Source organism: Diprion similis, chromosome 6 (genome assembly GCF_021155765.1).
Source record: "Diprion similis isolate iyDipSimi1 chromosome 6, iyDipSimi1.1, whole genome shotgun sequence".
Classification (NCBI taxonomy): domain Eukaryota; kingdom Metazoa; phylum Arthropoda; class Insecta; order Hymenoptera; family Diprionidae; genus Diprion; species Diprion similis.
The window spans coordinates 14,643,185-14,668,253 of NC_060110.1; the positions used below are offsets into that span (position 1 = coordinate 14,643,185).

At 40.7% G+C, this 25,069-nt stretch overlaps 1 protein-coding gene across 4 annotated transcripts in view; it reads right to left on the reverse strand.

Moving 5' to 3' along the window:
• LOC124406498 (autophagy-related protein 16-1) overlaps window positions 1-25,069 on the reverse strand; it is a 230,123-nt gene that overhangs the window by 195,372 nt on the left and 9,682 nt on the right. For all 4 annotated transcript variants that reach the window (XM_046881931.1, XM_046881928.1, XM_046881929.1 and 1 more), the window contains 2 exons: window positions 21,480-21,585; window positions 18,728-18,870 (listed from right to left, as the gene is read on the reverse strand). In XM_046881931.1, coding sequence (XP_046737887.1) covers window positions 18,728-18,870; window positions 21,480-21,585 — 249 coding nt within the window. The remainder of the gene's footprint in view (window positions 1-18,727; window positions 18,871-21,479; window positions 21,586-25,069) is intronic.

Consider the following 25,069-nt stretch of genomic DNA (forward strand, 5'->3'; position numbering starts at 1 on the left):
GAGTCTAGAATACGAGAGTTCCGCCCGATACAGTCGTGGCCGCCGGGCCGTTACCCCGTCAGTGATTTATCTCAATCCCATTGCGAGGAGGAGGAACCCGCCAATCCTTGACGATAATAACGGGATATATGTATACACCTAGCCGAAGATAGTTTCAGAATTACTCGAAGGAACGAGATTAATTCATTTCCTCGAGAGGACCTTTCACCCCCTCTGAGGACCCCCGACCCTCGGCGAGCAGCCCCGATTCCCTCCGATCGTCAAACCGAGTCGACCCGAGCCATGACACAATATTCTTCCTCCACGCCTTCACCCTTCGTTTACTCTCGCTGCTTCTCCGTAGTCATTCGATTAGTCGATATTTTCAGCTCGTTGATGCCATTATCTCTTACGGGGTTTCTGATGGGATTCACTTTTTCGATCTTATACTTCGCGTCGCTGGGGATCAAAGTATCTCCTTTTCGAGGCACCGTATTATTATTATTATTATTATTATAAGTTACAGGCCAATGTACGAAATCGAGATTTTAACGCGAGGAAATTTGCATCGATATATTTAGGTATATATTACGGATGTATAATAAGAGACTTGTGAAATGAACGAACTTAACGAAGGACAGAGAAAAACGATGAAAAACTTTTCGAATATAAATCACCGACGAAAGCGTCGTTTTGGGAACTTATTCTCAGCGACCGCGACAGTCGTCGAAAATCGTACCGAGGCGAGCCTTAAACATTGTCGTCTTTATTTTTCATAATTAAAATCACACCGGAGCTGAGATTTAATTTCAGTCTCATAATTTTTCCAGGTTGATCGGCTGGCAGCTCGTTGAGATTCCGACCACAACCTGTCCTATAAATCTGCAGGAATATAATTTTATAATATGAAAAAATTCCGAAGGGATGAGCCCATAATTTAGTTTCGGACGGAAAGGGGCGTTAAATCTTGACGCTTATCTTCTATTTCCCTTCTGTTTCGTTCAATCCGTATATTTATACATATATACTCAATCCCCGATTCGTTGACAAATTTAATACGATGACACGATGTTAATTGCACTAAAGCGAGATATATTATAACTTGCACCTAGGCTACCACCCTTAAAGTCTGTATAACCTAACTCCGTACCTGCATTACAACTATAACTAAGTCGGCCGAGAGAGAGAGAGAGAGAGAGAGAGAGAGAGAGTATGTGCCTAGCACATTACTTCCCACTAGAAAAGTTTCACCAAGCGCAATTTGAAGTAGCAAAGCGGGATGCAAATCGCGCGAAAAAGTTATCCGCGAGAAGCTGGAGCTCTGGAGCTAGGAAGATAGGCCGAGCTGGCGAGCAGCGCGATGTTTGCGAATCAGGTTTCCCAGGGCGTGATGCAAAGTTTCAATTGTTTATACGATTCTTTTTTAGACTGTACACTTTGTTTGCGCATCCGCAATAACGTGATAAGTTCAATATTGAATGATTGAAAAAATGGGGAATTCGAACTGTATGAAATTCGATGTATGAAGTATTCGTTTAAGTTTTTTTTCCTTCCATTTCCTTTTCTTTTTCTTTTTCTTCTGGCGAGTATCTCGACTCCCAGTTTTTCCGACCATGGTATATATAGATGAAAAAGAACTGCAATTGGAGGTTCGAATAATAAAAAATAGAAATAAATAGAGGGAAATTGATCAGTTTTCCACCCAGTTGGAATATTAAAGGGGAAATCCACTCGGCGGCGAACATTTGTCACGGGACTTTTGCGACACTGTGAAATGCGACGAAACGATGAATGTTGATCAAATGTCCTCTGTTATTACTATACGTACAATCAGATTGTTCCTTTCAGATCAAAAACGTTTTATTTACGGGGACCAAATATCCGGACGAATGGATATTATTTTCTCTTGCCTTTAATTTAGATTTTCCATTCGAAATATGCTGTTGAATGTAATCTACAGTCCACATAAAACAAAGACGCGATTCACTGGTACCTGATACAAATACATTAAGCATGAATCCTGCTGGTATTGGACACGTTTGACGGGGGAGAAGTCCAGGGACTCCAGGAGGTCTTCCCTCCCCGGATTGGCCTCGGGATAAACGGGCTTCGCCTCGGATCTAGCCTCGGACGTTCGGTCGAGCAGCTCGAAATCTGATCGTTGCTCAGTAAGGGTCCTTCGGTATCTGGATGCCTACGAAGAGCGAAGGAGGCCGGATAAACCGGGCGGTCAAGCTCTGTGGACAGTGATCCGCATAAATGGCAGGAAAATCAGATAAAAGGTACTCGAGTCGCGTCTAGATCTAGACGTGCCTGGAGGTCAGCTTGATCGAGTCGAAATTCGAGCCACTTTCTTCACCCCCGACGAGCACCGTAAAGCGTAAGGATCCGGTCTTCCGACGCTGCAACGCCTGCATCAGCCAAAGGACGATAAACCCTTTTTTCACGTATCTGGTTTGGGTCTGTCATCGTCGTTTCACAAGATGGGAGTTTACGATAGTCACAGTGAATTGGATAACGATTCACAGTGCGATAATTGGTTGAAAGTATGGAAAGTATCACGGGTTTGAAACAAGTGCTGAAAGTGTTTCCCGCGGGTGAAATAAGAGAAAGAAAAAGAAAGAACATTGATATTCAGTGAATCTGCACACTGCGCAACCAAATATTGATTCGAATGTCGGTAGGTATGTACGCGCGTCTCCGAACGTCGAGAAAATAGGTTATTAATTTGGCTCGTAAATCAGAGACTCTAAGGGTGGATGGTGCAGCCGTCTCGGCAGCTCAGGGTGCACGGGAATCGAATCGCGGTCGGGAAGGATGTAAAAGGCGGGAGGAGAAAGGAGAAGAAGCGGAGGGTGGCGAACCACCGCTTGTCGGTATTAGAGCCGAGCTGTTTATTCGCCCATTTACAGTCTGCGCCGTTAAGATCATAAAGCACAAAGAAACGCGGTGCCTTATTGCCCTGGGGGTTTTGCTGCGCCTAAAACAAGAAAAATTTATGCATTCACTTAGCGGTTTGCATGGAGAAACTCCCGAGCCAGGCGACGCGACTCGACGCGAGGTTTCTAGCAGACGAGGTACGTGCGGCGGCGACTCGACGCCGTCGGCTCGAGGAAACATTTTCCCGCTTATGAAAACGATATCCCAGCACCTCGTACGAGAAGCGAGAAGGTGAGAGAGAAAAAGAGAAGTCATGGAACCTCCCCTCCGCCCCTTTGTTATATCATGGTGACGTGAATGGGCCGCCGCGCCGTTACCCGCCTCGACGTGTTTCCCATGCGGTAATTTTTCCTCAAAAGAGAAACGCGGAAGGAGGTTCAATGCTTCACGACAATTCCAAACCAGCTCCGACCCATTTTAGGGTACAGGTGCGCCAGCTTCTGGACCACCCAACTAGCTGACGACAATGTCCGCTTGTTCTACTATTATCCAAGTCCACAGACTGGAACGAGCGAAAAAGCTGGCCGGATTCGAATGATCGAAGAGCCTCGTTTGCAGCGTCGTGAAGCTGCCTCGGAAGACGAGGTTAACATCTTGACGAAGGTTATAACACCGGAAGGCTTTGCCCGCCTTGTCTCCGTTCTTCCGGCACGCATGAGGCAAGGGCTTCAAGCGCGAGAATATCCCAAGAGTGAAATTCCCTGTGCAGGGTCCAGGAAGCTGCGAGGCGAGGATATCCTTATGTATATACCTTGATTGAGATCCCTGTCACAACGATTAGTCACGAATCTTCAAAGTAACTTCTCTGATACGACTTTGCAGGCTTAACAAGCCTGGATAAGTTAATCGGATGCCTTCGGAGGGTTTAAGCTATTTTCGTTAACCGGAGTTTATAAGGTTGAGGAAAATCGCCGATGAGATATGCAGGTGAGTCAAATTTAATGCGTTTTATCAACGTCCGCATTCCTTATACACGGGAATACTTTTAATCCTGATATATCGAGCCCGCGTAGACTGAATAATCCCAAAATCCTGAGATATTCGACTGCGCACCGATCACGTGATGCGTTGAATGGGAATTTTCCTTCAAGTATATGGTAGAGAAACTATGATTAATTTGGCAAATAACCTCTTAGATCGTTGGTGAATGAAATGTGTTTCAATAAGGAATAGCAGCGGTTTCAAGTTGAAAGCTAACGGTGTTACTCCAGCACGTGATTTAATCTCGGAATCGATCGTCCCCCGCCTAATTGTAGTACGAATTCACTCAATGCGGTTCGACAAATGGAGAAGTGAAAAGGGAGCACGTGGAAGAAGACAAGAAGAGGGGGGAAATAAAAAAATTAAAGTAAAATAATATATAATTACAAGTAAACAAAGAAGTTTTTTTTTATTTAAATTTCTACTAATCCGCAGGCGGATTTCTGCGGTGGTAACAACGAGAGAAGTACTTCCACGAGGATGTATAACGAGAGGATTTTAAGAACTTTTAACCGAGGGCGTTTTCCATTCCGAGAAAATTGTCAGGAGATTAACGCGATAAAACAATACTTTGTCGCAAGTAACTTCGAAGTAAATCGGAATTGTATAAACTGCCGGAGCAACTGCCGCGAGGAGCAATAAAGTTTGAAGTAAAAAGTTTAAAACAATAGCCGGCATATAAATCACTCGTTGGATATAATCGTCTTGGAATTGTCTATGTACGCGCGCACGTTTACAAACGCATAAATGTGTAACATGAATGCAATCTATACATGCTTCGTAACCACTCCGTAAACACTCCCGCTTCTAGAACGGCACATAACCGTTATAGTTCCTAACCCGTATCTCATACTTTTGAATATCCATAATATGCACTACGTGGACAATACTTGACAAATATTTTTACTTTGACTAGGTGACATCTACGATTTCACATGATTTCTTAAGATGACAAAGAGTTTCCTGCAGTCCTAAATAATTTCTTATGACTACCAATGATTACTAATCCAGGCTTTTATTTCAACATTATTAATTTCACAGTATGATTTCGGAGATTAGGAAATTATTTCAAATGACGTTGACACTATGATCCCTTGAGTGAAACATCCCTCGCCTCAGCACAATGAGAAGGGGATGTGGTTTCTTCGATTGAAGTATGTTTATTCCGTGAAAGGTTTCGCTACATATTCTCATTACCGAAGCCTAATTCATCCCAACAGCGTGGCGGAAGAATCGATCAACGAAAAATTCATTCCCAGACATGATATCGAAAAGTTGGAATATCGCGGCAGCGCGAGATGGTCGGGAGATGAAAAAGAAAAAGGAGAAGAAATAAATAACCTTGTCCCCAATCTGCGTCACGTGTCACATACAGACGTCGAAGGTAGCGTGCAATTTATATCGGTTTATAAGGGGCAGTTCGAATACTACGTAGCTCTAAAAGAGGGTTACGTTATCTTACGTCACCTTTATTTCATTCAAAATTCAGTGAAAAATACGAACAAGATGAACAAAATTAATATGAACAGATCGGGGCGTATTTCAGGGGGTTAAGGCATCCAATCAATTCCATTTATCATGGAATGACAATCCGCTATGATACTTTTCGTGAAGAATTCAAACGCCGAGTATCTTTGACGAGTACCTTCTGTGGGGGTAGGAACGGGAGGGGGGATGAGGTGGGCTTGTTTGTATCTAATATCAGCGAAAATGTCTGATGGGCAAGTCACGCGGGTTGTTATTTAGATTTATATACACATGTATATATATATTATAACAGTCAGAGAACTGGCGACGGAAAGTTGTGAAAATTGGCACTTCGCGTATTACTTGAATGTCCTTATACAAGCGAGTTCGTCGCACGTTTTCGTGTGCACGCAGATGCTTAATTGAACGTAGGTAGTATGACGTAGGTGTACCTCAGCTAATATCAACTCGAAACTTGTAGCTGGCTCCAAGTGTCATTTCAGATCCGTAGTAGAATTAACAAGCAATTTCCAACTCTGAGAGGAGAGGAGGACGGTATCCTTCGGAGTTAAGAGACACCGTTCCTGCACAGATCCGTATAATTAATCACGTACACATGGTAACTCTCATCAGGAAGTGCAACGCTTCGATGGTTTTAGATCCGCGCCTTGAGCCCTGTATCAGAGCTCGGATTCTCAACTTTATGATTAGATCGTTACCGCCGAAATTCTTCAGTTCCAATTAAAGTCGAATCAACTTCTTTAAGTCGTTTTCGCGCCTCGTCGAACGACTGTAGGCGAACCTCCAGGTAAAGAAAGAATCTTCTCACCATCTCTGACCCATTCGAAAAACTTTCATGAATGACGCTACGAGAGTAAGTCTCAAAGTTGCGGAGAAGAGTGTTTGTTTTCCTTAATTCCCTTCCTTACGCCATTATCTCGCTCTTTTTTTCTTCCGACTCGACTCTTCAATGATGATACCACGCAAAAATTATTGTACAACGATGTATGACGGGTCTTGACTGATTGCCCTGTCGAGGCAAGTACTTTGAAAAGTTAGGAGAAGGGTGGCTGTGCGGCAATTTTGGCCAAGATCAAAGAAATACCGAAAAGTCAAGAGAGTATCGCCAAGCTTTAAACGGCACATCACAAGTCCGTTGAAATCAACGTTGGTAAGTCAAGTGGTCAAATTCACGATTCCATCGCTCAGCCAAAATCTGCGAAAAGTAAATCGGTACACAGATTGATTATCTCTGAAAAATGGGATAAAATGCAGACAATTCGTGAATGACCGAATAAATCTGTGAGCTAATTCAGGCTGAGGTATTCTCATGATGTCCATTTTAGTTTTTAAATCATTAACAATAAGAATAAACGGAATGTAACACCACCATTGATTCAAATCAACGTAAGTACTACAACGATATAATGATTCAGTTTTCGGGCGTTTCATATCGACTGTGACATACATGATATTATGATTATTCCAATCGCTATTAGGAATCAATCTGTGATAGCAAAATATGTATGCGCAAAGTATGTTTTGAATTGAGTCCAAATATTTAGAAATTTCTACAAAAGATTAAGTTTGAGGAAACACGAAGCTTCGTTCGTTCTATTGCATCATATTTTTTCGTCGTTGGCTTATTATAAATACAGTTCCATTAAAGAAAAAAACGTGACTACTACTCTTCAACTACCCCAGACGTATACATACACAAAACACGTATGCACTACAGGGGGAATCTATACCGTAGACGATGCGGCTTATCAAGGCGAAGTAACCAACCGATAAACGTTTGGCCAATTAGCGAGAGCCTGGATCTATAATTTGTTCAGTGAAACGGTACCATTTAATTGTTCCTGCAGTTCAAAGGCGATTTATCTAATTATCTCCTTCTTTTGCACGTGTTTCATTTTTTTTCTGGTCTTTCCTTTTTTATACTTCAAGTTGGTCGTTTCTTCTCCTTTCTTTTTACATTTTTTTTTTTGTCGGGGGGTGTGGAGAGGGCTGAATTTTTTTTCTCTCTTTCACTTTTTTCGAGTTACCCAACCGACGAGAGCTGCGTCCGTCTGGTGCAGTTACCGGTCGATACCCCCGACGTCTCCGACCCCTTGCTACCCTAGCCGGCCATTTCATCGTGTAACTATAGCAACGGACTCGCAACGAGAAATTGTGACCACTGCTTGACGGGTTTAGTTGGATATAATAACCGTGCGAGGACCATCTTCAAATTCATCCACGCTGTACCGTATTTCATCCGAGCGACATATGCTTCTTGTACACGCGTTTGATGGCGGGGGGTGGATGTAAACACGTTGTCGAAGAAATCTCTTCGGTCGTCTGACACGCGCCGCGGGCTTTTGCACGCGAGTTCGCAACGCATAAACCTGCGGTAATAAAGTCTCCATCTCGTTAATTACACGCCTGACTTGCACGCAGCCATCAAGTAACGTATTAGGTATATGTTAGTAATTATGCCTACGCCCGATGCAGAGCAAAGCAATGCAATGTGAGGAAAAAGGTAGCGGGTTGAAAATGTTGCATATTATCTGTTATAAAAACTATGGTCAAATAGACGAGAAAACGAGCTACATATGTGTGGCTTAGAAAATTATAGATATGTCTATTGATAACAACAAAATTATAAATTTTCTATACGGAAGTTCTATATTCTGCAGTAATAAATCGACCGAAGGACAGGGATTACGGTAAGACCTATACAGTGGTGTGAGTTTATCGAAAAACTTTCAAGGAATGCAAAAGTTAGCCTGAAACTTTCTCTATTTTAATAATGTACCTAGGTAAGAAAAAATGCCGTGCGTGTCATTATGGATGTATAAAAACTCGGTTAGCATCGTCTACCCTGGTCACGAAGAGGTCACCGTTGGATTAGCGTGCCCCGAACCGCTAACCCGGGTTAAAACCGAACCCTCAGCTTGTCATTTTTCACCCTTGATAACGGGATGGAAAAGCTATATTCAAAATCCGCGAACATCCCGCATAATTTCAACCTCGACGTTTATAGTTGTGGGTTCGTTAATGCAATCGTGACTGCAGAATTTAAACTGCATGTGACCGTGCAGTAAATGCTTATCGGAGCGTTACATACGGGGCTCTATGTTCGAGATAGTTTCAGCACATCAACGAACGCAGTTGCGAATAAAGCAACGCGGCGCGGTGTAATGGGCAAACAGTTTTGCCGGTGAAACCGTTTAAACTAAAGCAGCTTGTTACCTCGCGTTGAACAAACGTGATGCGTGGCCACGAATTGACAAATAAACCTTGACGATCGAGTGTCGCATGCGATAATTTCCGAAATTATGATATTTGTAGAGTCGTTGATAGGGCGGATATTCTAGACCAGGGTTGAAATACATTATTCATTGTTTTTACATGCTCATCCATAATAAATAGTGGTTAAGTTTCTCCTGACACCGTGTAGCTTTCATTATAACAGACATATTTGAAATAAAAAAGAGTAAAAACTAAGCTACGTGCCTGTGTTTTCTTTTGAACTACCTAATTGAATCGTGTGGGATATGAGCGAGTAAATTAAGGATTAACTCTTTGAGGGAAACTGGGACGTATAACGTTCCGCCTGTTTAGTCTTATTCATGTGTTTGTTATAAGCAATTGACGTGAAAAAACTCTTTTCTCAATAAAAAAAAAAATCGGTTTTTTTGTAACGTAGACAGCTGAGGCTCTGAATTTTTTTATACGTATTCTCCATACACAGTTTTAGAATAAATCTTTTTTTCAGAATTCTCCGTAGGTTAGTTTATTCAAAACAATTATTGAAAATTATGAAAAATTCCCGCCATTTGGAACATCGTAATTCTGACTTCGGAATCGTAATCAGCGACCCCAGAAATCGATAGATCACCTGTGATTTGTAAAGGTTGTTCAGCAGAAGAATATCCTTCCAAAGGATTAAGGCAACAACGAATCTGTTTATTATTTCGACGGAGGAAGTGCTGGTACTAAAAATACTGCAGTCGCGCAGCTGAAATTTATACGTAATAACGCAAAAGCATGAAATTTGTGGGTAAACTGAATTTTACCAGCTTTGATGGTGGTCCGTGATGGGGGAGGGAGGAGGGAGAAGGGAGGAGGGTGACGGGCTGTAGCAGTGATTTAGGTTGGTTAAGGTATCGGTGGGTATCTTCTTTCCGCTCTCGGTGAATTAACCCGAAGTCAATTCTGGAAACACACCCGAGGGTCACGAACTATTCCGGACTCCCGAAGCTTGGCGTTATCGGATTATCCCCGTATATTACACAACAGTCGCACCCTGAAAGCGGAGGAACGATCATCTTCTTGTTCCCATTGGCAAACACGCACGATGGTCGTATTTGGTCAGCCCTCGAGAGCCCTGAGAATTCGTAATTCAACTTTAACCCCCGTCCTGCGATTCTATTTTAATAACTTTTTCTTACCTAACATGAACCTTGCAGACGACGACCGGTACTTTTCAGGGGATAAATTATAATCAGAATGGAAGATACGACGGAGTAGGATGTTGGGTGGAAAAAGATGAGAATAAAAATTGCATAACGTAATTATGTAAGAGAAGAGCGGCTGAAGGACGAGCGGATCAGGGGGAGTGAAAAAGAGAGATACGTCTTGACGGGCGGGAGAATGTCGTGAAAAAATTGAGGATGGCATGCGGAACATATTATATGTAACGACGAAAGGCATCGGCTCGGTATTTCCGGCAGAGATTTAATTATTGTGCAATCATTCCGTGTGAATTTACCCAGCATTGTTCCTGGCGCGAATACGTTAGATGGGTTATACGTATGCATGTATGTATGTATGTATGTATGTATGTATGTACATGTGGTTCATCCGCTTGAAGCCGAAGAAATTGCTCGAAGCACCCTGCAGGCGAGGTTCAAGGTATACGGAATCCTCGAAATGGTAGGAATGGAAGGCGAGTGAGTGGAAGTCGAGGGCCCGAGGTTGGTATCTACGTCGCCATAAACTAATTCCATTAACTCTCCGCCGGTCGTCGGATTAATGAATGACGTGCAGCTATGTAGGGCTATAGACAAGAACGGGAATTGCCTGGGCCAGCCCGCTGCATCAAACCTGCGGCATTACATACCCCTACAAACATATCGAGGTATGGTATAAATGGAATCCGCCTTGGTCGGAGGACAAACACGTAACTAAACTCCATTCTCGCAGCCAAAAACAAACACTGTTGCTGCAGATATCATGCGCCCTGAATAACGGTTTCTCAGCCAATTTTACAACGTGCAGAAATACGTCCGAGTTAAAGCTTGCAGAAGAAAATACGCCTTTTTCAAGTATTGTGTAATGAACGTCGAGCTAGAACATCTTCAGCGTAAAATGTATCCGCGGGGGAAATAGAAATTGCTGCAAAAAAAAAAAAAAAAAAAAAGAAAAAGAGAAGAAGGGTACCGCTGTAATAAACCAAGAAGAGTTTTAAAGGGGTGAAAAATGGAGCTTCTCGTTAAGCGTTTTTTATTTATTTTTTTTTTTTCTAAACTCTCGACGAAAACTATAATACTGCATAAAGGTGCGAGATGAGAATAAAAAGATAGTTTTACTGCTACTCGTACCATGCAAGCGTTATATTCATATTGCACGTATAAAACAACAGTAATAAGATGTGCGAGAGATGGATTTGCGGGATAAGTGGGTTTCTACAAAAAGTCTGCACCACCACCATTCGCAATGTGAATCTCGGCACGAACGCGTCGGCTGTTGTGCATGCAGCTCCAGAGATGATAACGTTTTTGTAAGTAGGGTGAGCCCCTGATAAATTCAATACGGCCTGCCTGATTCCATGCCCGCTGGTGGTGGGATAGGTATGCTTGAATATAAATTTGGTCTTTAGAAATTTTCAGGGCAGTGGTACTTCCGGGAGTCTTGAACACGAATTCCGGCGAAAGCGATCCTTCTCGGTTTTACCATATTCAACCGACGTTACTTGCTCCATTTTTTCTTTATATCTATATTCTCTTTTCCTTTTTCTTCTTCTTCTTCTTCTTCATCTTTTCAGGCTACCCTTCGGCAAAGTTTATGTATCAAAGTCCAGGACTTTGGCAGGAATTTTCTTTAAACACTGAAAGAAAAGCACTCTTCTTCGATATGATAATTTTTTCAACTGAATACATTTGCACTCATTGCTGGTGAATAAGTCAAGAAGTAGACCCGGATTCAATGATTATTATATAACTAGTCAAACGTGACAGGGTATTTAGAAGTCAACTTTTCTAAACTATGCAGCTAGCAACAAAAAGTAAATATTTTTAAATATGTTTTATAAAAAAGCTATTGTACCTACACGTTTTTATACAAATTCTAATTGGAGAATGAATATGATTTTCCCTAGTTGTAAAATGTTCGATATTGGTAACTAATGGAAGCTGCAAAAATTGTAATTTAATATAAAATCCAGAAGCTTGTGAAATTTTTTAGGTATCCGTGCCGCAAAAGCTGAAGCCAGAAGCGTAAATACGATACCAATAAATTTTTCGGTACAAGCTCAAATAAAATTTGGATAATCAAATTTATTTTCAATTTCAACATCGTTATAAAAATTGCCTGAAGCTGTTGAACTTTTGGAAATTCACAAATTTGACGAGTACCGCAGCCGGTTGAATTATCTTCTCGCATTATACCTCGCATATTGCGTCTACGGCGGACATTAGCTGTCAGGGGAGAAGGAAAACGGAAAATTGCCGAGACAGATGAGTGATTAACGGAAGCTGGGTTTGATTTTCGGCAATTTCTCGACGGTGCTGAGAGTTTCGCCGAGGTTTGGGTGGTCTGGATACGGGGAGGAAATCCATCGTCGATTGCGTGGATTGCCGTCGGTTCCAGGAGTGCTCGTGGCCCGTAAGGATGACCACCGCAAGCCTCATTTGCTCCGGGAAAACGGCGCTCCAGGCAAAAATACTCCGACCGGGTGGCACGGACAGAAGGCGAAGGGTCGAGGGATTCGTCGAAAGTGGAAGTGAAAGTGAAAGTACTGTATACGGTATATCTACTTGGAGAATTAACCGGGTGAGATCGTCATACAAAAGTCGGCGAGATGTACGCGGCTTAACCGGAGCTTTCCGATGTTGGCGAAAATCCACGCGTACATTTCCGCTGGCGGTCGACGGTCCAATTATTGTCTCCGAACCGAACAAAGCTGAATACAAGCGGGCTAACAAAGGGAGTTTGTGGAGATGGTCGTTAAAGATGTGGCCGAAATTCCGGTGTCCTTTAACAAACGTGGAAGAGGGCAGGAGGTAGAAATTCTCATTGTCAAACGAGACTCGTCGCAAGAGTTTTAATTTGATTTCGGTCAACGTGAGATTTGTGGGAAAGAGATTGTGGCCTTGCGAAGGAGAAACGAGAGGAGCGCAAATACGACCCAATGATATCATGTCAAATCGCCAATTAATTAAATTCCTTCTTCTGCTTCAAAGTTTTGCCATGCCCAGGTATATACATATATACATATATACACGAGAGCGGCTCATTACTGAAAATAAATGCCTGTCAAAATCTCCAGCATCAAATGAAAATACTTCAAAATCCAGAACTCTTGTAGAATTCGGCGAGATAATCTGAATCTACAACCGGAATCCGCTCAATAGAGTAAAGAACGTTGAGACGATGACGAGGTTTGAGTTTCAAACGAAATTCCCTACCAGGGGTGGACTGCTGAGTTTCGAGGGACAACTTAATGTCGGTCCAGACTTTCTTATTCTACATCCTTATCTCGAAATTGTTGAAGGCGATTGTGAGAGGATGTGAAACTGCTGTGGAATTTCAAGCTATTGAACATCAACACTTCGTGTTCCATCCGCACAGTTTTTCTTACGAAGTAATATAGAAAACTTGGGCACCGCAACTCGGTCAAGCGGAGGTTTTATTTCGTATTTTTCAATCTTCGAAGGAAAAAAGGAATGAAATAACGATAGAAAAAATGGGCAAGGAAAAAAAACTCACGGGGAAAAAAGAACAATAGGAAATACTTTTTTCCAGTAGGAGACAGTCGCGGAAGTTGAAAAGAAAGTTACACGAGGCGCGTGATTTAGACGACTGTCAATAGAACTCAACTTTCTTCACGCTGTTAAAAAGAAACGAATATTCCACGGGGAAAAACTATTATATATATATATATATTATACCTATATAAATGGATCTATGTTTTAAAGACTAATACATAACTGACACTGCAGCCAATATCGCGGATCACTAAAAAAATTCAAACAAAGCTTCGCATTTTTCTACAAAATAGGAAGAAAATACGCATTGAATAATTCAATCGCTGCAGTCTAGCGGAAAAAGGTTTTCGTGACAAAAAGATATAGCGTAGAATTCTTTTACAATTCTTAAACCGCATGTAATACAGGACAGTGATTATGTACCAATGAATTTTGGCGAAGAGTCAATTCGTAGTAATCACATTACTATAAGAGCGGAGAAAGTCTACTTTCGCAAAAATCAAAATACCGGTACTAATTTTGCAAGATGCGTGTGAAATCGTGATGAATTATATTTATCATTAATATGAAAAATGGAGGTATAATAAGTGAGTCTTTCATTTTTCTTCTTGCTTTTTTTGACTGCTCATATACTTGACTGATCACTACTTAGAATCGATGGTTTCAAATTAAAGTGGTGAACGAAGATCGACTGAAACGATAAAATCTGACGTAACATTTTTTGATAAAATAATGCTGTGCCTATTGGTGAATGTGAAATCTAGTATGAAGCAAGAAGGTAAAAAAAGATGTGTAAAATAGAAAGAGTTTTATTGCCACTTTTAGATAAATAAAGAACAAAAACAAAAATAAAATAAAAATAAAAAGAAAATAAAAAAGAAAAAAAATCCACCGAAAAGGTGAGTATAGTAGGCTGTGGAAATTCGACGAACTGTGTGAGATGTTACACTCTGGGGACTTTTCACTTTTCCCTTCCTCGACAGGAGATAAATAAATCCCACCCCTGCAAACATACGAACCCCGGACCTGGGGTGAAAATTGGCGCACGCACGGTCGAAACGCGTTGGAAAAAGCTCTAAGAAACATCCCCAAAGTATATGGAGGGTGTAGCAAGGGTCTTGCCGGCTGTCTCGCAGGCATTCGTTTCGGGAGTGAAAGCAACACGGCTTGCAGCCTCGCAGAGAAATTTCTCCGAGTGCAGATGCAGTTGTGGTAAAAAAATCCGGCGTGAGTTTCGATAAAAGATATTTTTCGGTGTCGATCTAACACTATCGGACGTTAAATTTCTGAATTGATCACAATAATTGTTCCGTAGCAGTTCAGATCGGTGAAATTTTGTCGATTTGACATGCGATGCCGATTTTTCACAGTCTAAGTATGAAAGGTTGGACCTGTAGACAGATTTTAGCCAGCGAAGGAATCCTGCGGCAGTTACGATCATTCCGAGCTCGATCGATCGCCGTTGGTTACGGAACGGTGAGCACCGTAGCCAAAAATCGAGTCCATTATCGCCTTACCCAGGTTGTATCCGACTCCACGTCTTGTACCCGAATACTATCAATATCTGTTTAACGCGTCGTTTATTTTCCGTGAAGGTGACAAACAAGGGTCACGGAGAAAAAAATTATATTGAATTTAAGGACTTCGATACACGAAAGGCATTATTTTTTATTTATGTTTGATCTCTCTCTCTCTCTCTCTCTATCTCTCTCTTTCTCTTCCTTGCTAGGTCTAGTTTGAACTTTTCGTCTGGATTTGCATCCATTTTTTGTTTTTTAATTTTTTTTGTATTTTTTCGTCATACAATTTCACTCCTAAGAAAAAGGTGCCAGATATCATACTTGTTGAAAGAATGAAGAAGTTTTCACCAAGCATATCGGTTAGTTACGATCTATAAAAGCTGGGCACGTATAGATCTGTGCTACGATAAACCGTTTTCTGAATGATTTATTTTTATATAAAAGTTCATTTTCGAGATGGAAATATATATATATTAGAAGTCTGAACGGTCCCGGTCATGTTCGGATTCGCTTAATGAAAGCATCAATAATTCAAATGGTCAATAATTCATAATGAGCTCTTGAGGTTGGTTGAACAAGGGATGTGAACTGGGAGTAATTTGAACGTAACCCGACTTGACGTAGTTGTTGAACAGAATATAGCATATTTATCTGGGAAAATTCTTCCATGATTATTATAAGCACAAAAATCGTCGATGCTTCATTTTTTCACCACCGATCAATCGTACAGTATAGAAATACAATTTTTCAAACATCAATTCATCCCGGGGTATTTCGAGTGATCGCGCGAGATTATTGATTTTAAAAATTCATCCTCCTACATATTCATAGTAGTACTACATACATACAATCGGAATTTACATATTGAAATTATATAGGCTCAATTTATTCAGCGACGATTAATATTTATCCTAACCGTTCTCGTGTTTTTCATTAAAAGAGATTACTAGCTGAAATTTCCAACGAACATCCACTCTGCAAAATGTGAAACAAACGTTAAACAATACGTAAACGAATATCGCCTCGTTATTCAACGAAAATAATAATTATTTCATCGAAGTAATTTCAAACCGTGTAAGCAATTCTCGATGCTTTACATTAATTCCCGACGAAATGTTTCGACCGCAAAACGATAGTCGAGTGCCTTTCGACAACCATTTCGACCAGTGTGCCAATGAATCGTGAGATACTTGTATACGTGTATACACTGGACGAATCAATCGCAATTTGCGGTTACGGGAAAATACTAGACTTTCTTTTTCTGTTTGGGAGCAAAGGGTGCACTGCGTTTGACGGTAGATTAATTAACCATCAGCCGCAAGCTAACGCGAGATTCTATGTGAACCGGGAAACGCGCGGCCGGATTGATGGTTTATTTTTCATCGCTTAGACGGCACACTCTCTGCACACGGATTTTACCTGATATACATTATTTATTGGCCAGTTGCGGGCTTTCCCGGGTCTAAGAGCCTGTCAAGTTCGACGATCAGACAAGGTGTCTACATAGATTACGGAAAAGCTTAGGAGCCACGCTACGACCACCCAATCGTGATTAATCACCACTGTTTGCCGCAGGCAGCTGGCTACGTATAGTCGCCGTTAATTATTGCAGGGTAAGCCGGAGTGCGAAATATTCCTAATCTACAACTCTTGCCGAAGCTATAGGTTCAATTTTTCAATGTAAAATCAAATTCAAACGTCCCCCTCGTACGTTTCATTGTCAATTTATCCTTGATTCCAAGAAAATTTAAGAAGAAAGTACGCTGAGTTGGAACTGAAATTTTTCTCACGATATCACGTTTGAAGCGATTCTTTGATTTTTTCATTAAAATGATCAACGTATACGAAGTGAAGCGTATTTTTCCACTTCAGTTGTGATTGTGATCCATTTGAAAGGTCGCATGCGAGCTTTCGAAAGGATGTATCGAAAGGCATGGAAGGTTCTCTTCAAAACGTACTTTCATACTAAGCGGTTGTATAAACAAATTATTCTAACAAGTTGTATGCTACTGGTAAACCGAGTCTGCATAATTTTGCTCGGTAACTTCTTTAGTAGGTGCAGGTACAGAAAGACGGAAAAGTTTAAAAGACAAATTTCAGGTATGCTGATGATTTTTTTTTCTTTGTTTGTTTTTATTTTATTTTTTATTTTTTTTACAGCTCCTTCAAGTTTTCTCGTCGCAAAAGTTGTGTCGTTCACGTCAAGTACTATTGTTCAACATGAAGAAATATTTCTAAAACAGAATGATAATTGCAAACGTTTGTAACGACGACGAAAGACAACGAAAGCTGTGATGATTTTACCCAGTTAAAAGAACGGCGAGTGAAAAAGGTGAAAAAATAGAGACGTCATAGGTACGTACCGTATATGTCTAACAGAGAATCCAGACAGACTCGTCGAGCACAAGAATTATCTTTAAAGGTCCAAGTTATATCTCTTTAGAGCTATCCATCTGTCTGTCTAGCTGCCGTTTCGAGAGTTGAGAGGGTAGCGAAACGATGGGTTTCTGTAGGGGGATTGAGTGCAGGATAGAGGATGAAAACAGGGACGAAAGGAAGAATAGGACGAGAGGAATAGGAAGAAAAGACCCGCCCCGAAATGTAGCGAAAAAATAATAGTTCCAGGCGGCGCCTCTAAGGCGGAGGTTCGGTGACTGTATTTTTCAGCCCGGAACGTCATTAGTTTTACGATAGAGCAGTAAATGTAGATGGGCTTTATAATAGACGGGAAGGTGACGATAAATTTCATATTCTATTGCAAATACATTCCCCTGCCAAGTGTCTCCCCTCCCCGTCCCCTTCACCCCGCGACATTTCCCCCCTTATTTTTCCATCTCACCTCCAGACTTTGTACCGCGCCGAAAACGAGGGGAGGAGAAGGGGTACGAGGTAGGGGAGGCACCCCTCGTCATCTCGTCTCCCATAATTTAATGGGTGTTCGCGAGTCATTCGCGTCCCAATGGAAAATCCACTCAGCCAATCAGATTTCGGAGAAGGGAGAAGAGAAAAAAAAACGTGAAAAAGAAAAAAAGAAAAAATACGAAAAGGAAAAGGAAAAGGAAAATCCGAAGGGAGGGAGAAAGAGAGAAGGAAACGATCTTTCCATCCAGACCAACGGGGTGCTTCAATCTTCCGCGACGTAGTCTGTGAGCCAATAAATTTTCTCGCTATTTTCACGCGTTAATCCGTTTTCTCAACGTAGGCAATCTTCCAAAAATCTTATTTGCACTGCGTAACTACCTATACACGGTGGCCTGCCTCTGATATGCCTATACATACATATAAATATATATTGTATATATTTATATGTAGGTATACATACACATGTATAGAAGGCCTATACATTGTACGTTGTACGAATTTTCCTCTATCAAGACTTTAAGTTTTCCAGCCGTTATACGGTAAATGCAACGCAAGCGGGATGGCATACCTTCAGATCCGGGCCTCTTCAAATTATTGCGATGGTAACACGTTTCCCGCTAATCCGATTTACAATTCCGTGCGCAAAATTTACAACTTAGTCATAATAATATCATAAATACAAACGCTCAACGAGGAACGGAGTAAAAGCTGTGGTTCGGTCTGCAGTTGCATCGTACATGGGTATACCTATATAGCTTCCACAAAGAATGATGCGCCTTCTGGCTGAACTTGCAGTGGCCATCGCAAGGCGAGAGCAACGGTAACAACTCCCTTGAGGAAGGTGAAAAAATCAGTATCTGAACTCGCCAGATTTGCGGCAAGTTCGCTTCCTCGTATATTTGAAATACCATGGTTTTTACCATGAGAGAAATTTCATCGTAGACTTATCGATGCTCGCGTATACAACAAGCTCGAACGTGCAACAAAATATCAAGCACTCACCCTCAGTCGGAGATCGCTGACTGTCCAAACTCTGCTGGCGAAATCGTTGGATGCACCCAAAATCAGACTTCCGGTTGAGTCAAAGTCCACCGACATGACGCCCGCGTTGCTGCCAACCAGCATACCTTTGCTGTCGTACGAGCCTGAAAATAATTCAAGTTTTCACTCGGTGCGAGGGGTATAAAAAGCCGCTTTGTTTCCTGTGTAAATATCGTATTTAAACACCGATGGAATCTACTTGTGTAATTGAAATGACAGTTTTTAACGTTTGTACAGGACTCGAGCTGGTGAGATATTGATTTACATCTCCCTTAACGGCATCGCGACGTTTATACTGATCGTGAGATCGGTGCGATTGGAATTCGATGAATTGCTGGCAGTTTTCGATTGCTTCGAGTATTGATGTAGCTATTCGATGAACCAGATTAGACGTATACGTATATTTCCGAAATTCGTTAATTCAGAGTAATATGGAACGATTTAATTATTACAATATAGAATTATAATTTCTAATTGCAAAACTTTATTATAATCATAATATAACCGGCGAGCGAACAGAAACTGCAGAGATTGTTTTCTGCAGAGTTCAGAAAGCGATTAGCAAAAGATTTTCGTCAAACTTGGAATGATTAAATTGCGTCGGTGAGCAGTAATAGAATTTAGTACCATTGAATGGCAAATTCAGTCTGCAATCGACCATGGAATTTGGTTAAATAACGTAGATTAAAAATGCAAATCTTTACAATCAGATATAGAACGTGAAAGCTTGATAAATGCAAAAAATTGGAACTAGATAGCATATTAATCCCGGCATCTCAGAAACCTCAACTCGAAAGCCTCGAAACTGTCGATTTTGTAAAGAGAAATTTTTTTTTTTCAACCAACTATATCTAAGAAGTCTGCGTCTTTTTTGAATTAGTCAACGCATAGATAGATTTCTCAACCAATTGACTATCCTTGGAATAAAGATGATCTAAATACGAGCATTTCACTAGAAATTATTGATTAAAGATGTCCCGCAGCACCCGGTGTGGCATGAATGGGTTAACTTTATAACGCCGATGGTCCAACTCTCTCATTTACTTCAGACCTTGTTTCCAATAGGCTTGAAAGCTGTTGCTGACCTTAACTTTGTAAAACCCCTACATTGACTATGAGGGATGTTGTTCTGTAGAGTATCAGGATGTTGACATTAAATTTTCAGCAACAAGGATTAGATGAACGTGAGTATCGTGTTCTTCGTATTGGATATCGAAGTTTTTTCTGGCCGTGGAAGACGGAGAACATCTTTTTCTTATATTCCAACATTGCGTGGGCGCAGCGTAAGAGTATATTTATGGAAGGAAAACATATAAAAAGGAGTAATGAACGCGAATCAGGAATGATCCTGTTGAGTTTATTTAAAGATGTTTCAAAAGTTCGGCACGTAAAATTCTTGGATGTAGGGACGCGGATCGAGGCGATCTAATTTCGAATATTATTGCTATGACGTACGGCGTCGCAGATAGAGTTTTGAAGCGAGACTCTAGAGCCTCGTAATTGTTCAGAACGGTGACTGAGTTTTTCGCTATATGTTTATATTATACACTGTTTACGAGAATTCGCAAGTAACATAAAACTCTTCTCCCTTTTGAAGCGTAGTTTCCTGTCTCATTGAACGACATGAACAAAATGTAGGTCGAGAAGAAAATGGGAATAAAAGAGAGAGAGGGAAACTAAGAAGAAAAAGTAGTGCGGAGGATCATTTTTTCGAATACAAGGAAATATAAATAAAATATTTTCCAAGAGCGTGAACTCAAGCGTTCCTGCACGCAGCACTGTACGGTGGGTTAAGATTTTTATTGCCCGTGCATTATAGTTGCTGGTTTACTCTTAACATTAAAGTTATCTCCCTGAAATTCGCATTTTGCATGTCGTGCTGCCGTTAAAAATTTCTGTATTGAAAGTTTCATTCGGATACGGAACAGTGAATTCACCGTACGTTTACTGTTCAATTCGATTTAAAAACAAAATAATTTTACTAAACAATTTGGTGAATTCAAATTACTCTTTTATGATTTACCTATAAATTTGAGTAAAATAAAAACTTTCGTTCTAAATCTTAAGACAAATACTTTATAATTTAAGCCGCTGCACCGAATTTGTAAATTTTCAACCTGATTCCGTAAATTATTTCAACAGTTTGTAAAAACACGCAAAATAAATATGCTCGATCTTTAGAATCTCCGGAATATAGTAAAAGAAGAGTATATATTCCCCTGAGTAGTTTACCTACAATTCCTCGGCTATCGTCTGAGGTAAGCCGTTCAATTTAGTCGGCAAACAGATTTCCCGACTTAATCTTACCAGTCGAAATGGCTAACGAGTCCAGGGAGCAGCTCTCGACTTGAAGAACAATTACGCACCCACGCGTGTAATTCTGTACACACCTGTATACACGTGTATGTATATATGTATATGTATATGCATACGTATAAATACCGTGACAGGGATGATGTAGGCGCAGACGGATGGAATGAAGGATTGCGTTGTTAACCCGGGGGATCGTTTTGATCAATCAGCGGTTACCTCCAGCAACCTCATTACAAATTCTAATAACTCATGCAGTTTAAGCTGCGCCATTCGCCGATTCGACTCTATAATATATCCGCGAAGAATTATGCTCCCCGTTTCCGCCCTCGATCTGCATGCAGTTCCTGCTGCGCAAGGGTGTTTGTTGACCATTCGATATAATTGACGGCTTATTACTCACCCTTCGATACGTCCCAGAGTTTGACTTTCCTGTCGGCTCCTCCAGTCGCCACTATTCGGTCCACGGGTGACCATTTCACCGCGTTCACTTCACCGTCGTGAGCATCCTGCAATAATTCACCACGATTATACAAGTCCATAAGGGGAACAGATGCTGCGAAATATGTTAAGCATGGTTCGCTGTTCGATTTCCGTTACGTGATCTTGTTATGTACGCGCGGCACGCTAGTCCGCCTCGGTATCACCCTAAGTGCGAAAAAATTTTAACTACCCTTCGCAAAGTACGAGTATTGCAAGATTTCAATAAAAACTTTGCCGGACTTGCCTTCCATACGGTAAGGCAATTAACGTTTTGCTGATCAAGCCCGCTTATGTGGATCAGTAAATGGTTAAGCAGAAGATAAGAATTTGAGATTACTAGAAAAGGAGAGAATATAATTGCTCGCGGGTTAGGTATGTTAGTAATTGAATTCGCGCATTAACTACGCACATGCTCAGTACTCTACAATATATTTCATCACTCGCGGTAATCATCTTCTAGCCTTGTAGGAAAATATTACTTTTGCTTTCAGGATTTCAATAAGAACTTTTTCCGACTTGCCTTATACTGAATGCCAATTAACGTTTTACCAGATTGAGCCGTATGAGAAGATGATTATATGGTTAAGTAGAAGCAAAGAGTTTTAGATTATTAACTGCGAAGTCGAAGAAACTGCTCGCCAGTTGTACGAGCATCTAAATTCTCGAGTTAACTCAGTCGTGCGCGAAAACATTACTTTTCTACAGCTGTTTCTTTTACTTTTTCACCATCTGAAAGCTGCAGCTAGATTCTTCATAAAATGTGCTTATCCAACACGAACGTTAAGGTTTCAATTAAGTCAAAATGGGGAAGCGGCATTATATCGTTACTATATTTGAATCGACTTTCACCTGCAGGGAAGTAAGAGGACTTGAAGCAACTAAATTTTTAGTAAATCAAAAGTAATCGTTCTGAAAATTTAGTGATAGCATATGGAAGTAATTAGGTTTAAAAACAAAAAAATTTCTTCTGTCAAATCAAACTACACTTCGTCAACGAGAATGAACACAAGTGTGTGAGAAATAGAAAAATTCCATTAATTCATACTGTTTTTTCTTTTTTTTTTTTTTTTCTTTCTTTGTAAGTATTTTTTTGGTATAAATTTATATTGGCCCATAGCGTGATATTTTTATTATCAATACAGACATATTGCGACAGTTGAATATTTGTCGTATCGTTCAACTGGTGAACACAACGAATGTTTCAATAGCGTACATTTAATCCCCAGGCGTGCTATGCTATTAAATATTTAATGGCTTGATGGATCACCGATAGTTTGAAGATAGAAATAAAAAGGAAGATATATCCCTCCGCGCACGTATTGAATTCCAGTTAAAATCCCAGCAGTCGTTCTCAGTTTTGTCTCGCAGGAATTAATTATTTCTATTATACACAGTCTCGTGCTTCGAATAAAGCTCGGAATACGGTGAATATTTCACTTTCGGTTGAGGGCAAGTGTCACTAATGAGCTCTAGGAGGGGTCGAAATGTAATTGAGAAGAAAATTGTCGTCCGACAAAATGAATTCCCATCTTGATTTCTTGATGCGCATTTATTTCAAAGTAATTACTTTCACTTTATCGTTACAGCCATTCTCATTAATTTCCGTTTAAAATACGTAAGCTCAACGCGGAGAGCAAGGTGGCAGTTTTCGCTCTGAAGCACAAATTTCCGACAGACGTAATTCGTAACGAATGAATAATCCGAAAAAACATTCAACTATACAATACAATGACCAAACCCTTGGATAATCCAAGTGAACTTTTTACTCTAAATGATAATCAATCCTATATATATATACATATATATATATATTTATCCGAAAATATAATACCTGGATCAATATATCCCTGTGGTACCGATTCGTCAGACGCGTATTGTGTTTCTTATTCGGCATTTTTTGCACAAAGCTTTGAGAACGTTATTTAAAAAAAAAAGAATAAAAAAAAAAAAAACAACAACAACAATTCGTCAAAACGATTTCACTGCAGTCGGTATCACGCTTGTTTGGCTCGTGAATTAAGTCAATTGGCAATCAAACGTTGCGAGTGGTTGCTTCTTTTCTTTCCTTCAATCTTGTCGAGGGGTAAGAATATTTATTCAAACCCAGGGATCCGAACAGGCGTGGCAATTGCGGTTTGTAACTGTCAGATTCTTCCGCGTTCGATCGTGAAACCGCAACGTCAACCGCAATTCGCAAGTATCCAACAACACCGACACTCGAAAAAAAATAATCTCCGTTTATTCGACAGTTTTAAAGAACACCGAGATGACCGGGTGGCCACGTAACTGAGAAACGCGAATGAATGAACGAAGGAAGGAAGGAAGGAAGGAAGGAAGGATGGAAGAAACCACGTGGTAACTGACACGTGAAATGAACGGGGCTTTTCAAAAATATTGTATAATATCGTAAATATTGTTCACAGGGATGAACCGGGGAAAAAAGCAGACAATCAATTTCCGCACGGTTGATTCGTGGGCAAGATTACACCGTACACTCCGCTCTGCGGGTGGCGCCGCTTGCTGGTAAAGTAACGCATTCGAGAGGTTCTATTTACAGAAAATTCACGAAAACTACGATTAAATATAGTTCAGCGATCGCATGCCAGAATTCTCGGATTTTAAAAGGCTCGCTAGGTGCAGGCTGCAGCCGCTGCAGAAATTTGAGATACCGTAAACAAGTGAAATAATATGTACTGTACATGGCAAGGATGTTCCCTCAAAATTATGTCTCATAATCAAAAAAATTCTAACCACTCTTTACATGTACTTGTACCGAGCATCATTCAAAAATTAAATTTCTTCGTCACTTTAATATCTTCAGCATCGTGATATTCCGTACTTGGCGTGATGCGTGAAAAACAAACGAAATCCTAATTTCTTCGAGCTAAATGAAAAGATGAAAAAAATGAATTACAGAAAAAAAAAACAGAGGGTGAAAGACTCTAGCATTACAGACACGAGCCGCAAGCTGATACAGCTCTTTCAATTTTGAGAAATCTCGTTAGTCCTGGTAATGGTTGTACGGATAGAAAACAACGGCGAAAACACACTTTCAGAAGCCGGATCGATATCGCTGTAAAAAGGCTAAACGGTGGATTCCGTCAAGATTTGTTACGAGATGATGCAATTTTTTAGCTCGGTAGAAACGAGCTCTTCTTACCCGCCCAAGCTCAAGGGTAGTAGACATATACTTATTCTACGTATCTCAAGGGGTATTTTCCAAAGGTATAATAGACCTGCGTGTGGGAGTCTACGAGACATCTATACGTACACTAAGCTCCATACCTATACGAATACGTTGGTATATAGGCATAGATACCCGCGTAAAACCACATAAGATATACACTTTCGATCTGAAAGCTTTCAAACTTGGTTCTCATCGACACGGAACAGATATATATTCAATCTAATCGCATGCGGTACTTGCGTTTGTACAAAGAACTTCGTAATATGCAATTGGATTATTTTAGTGTTGAAAATTACAAAGTTTCACCAACATCGGCTGGGTGG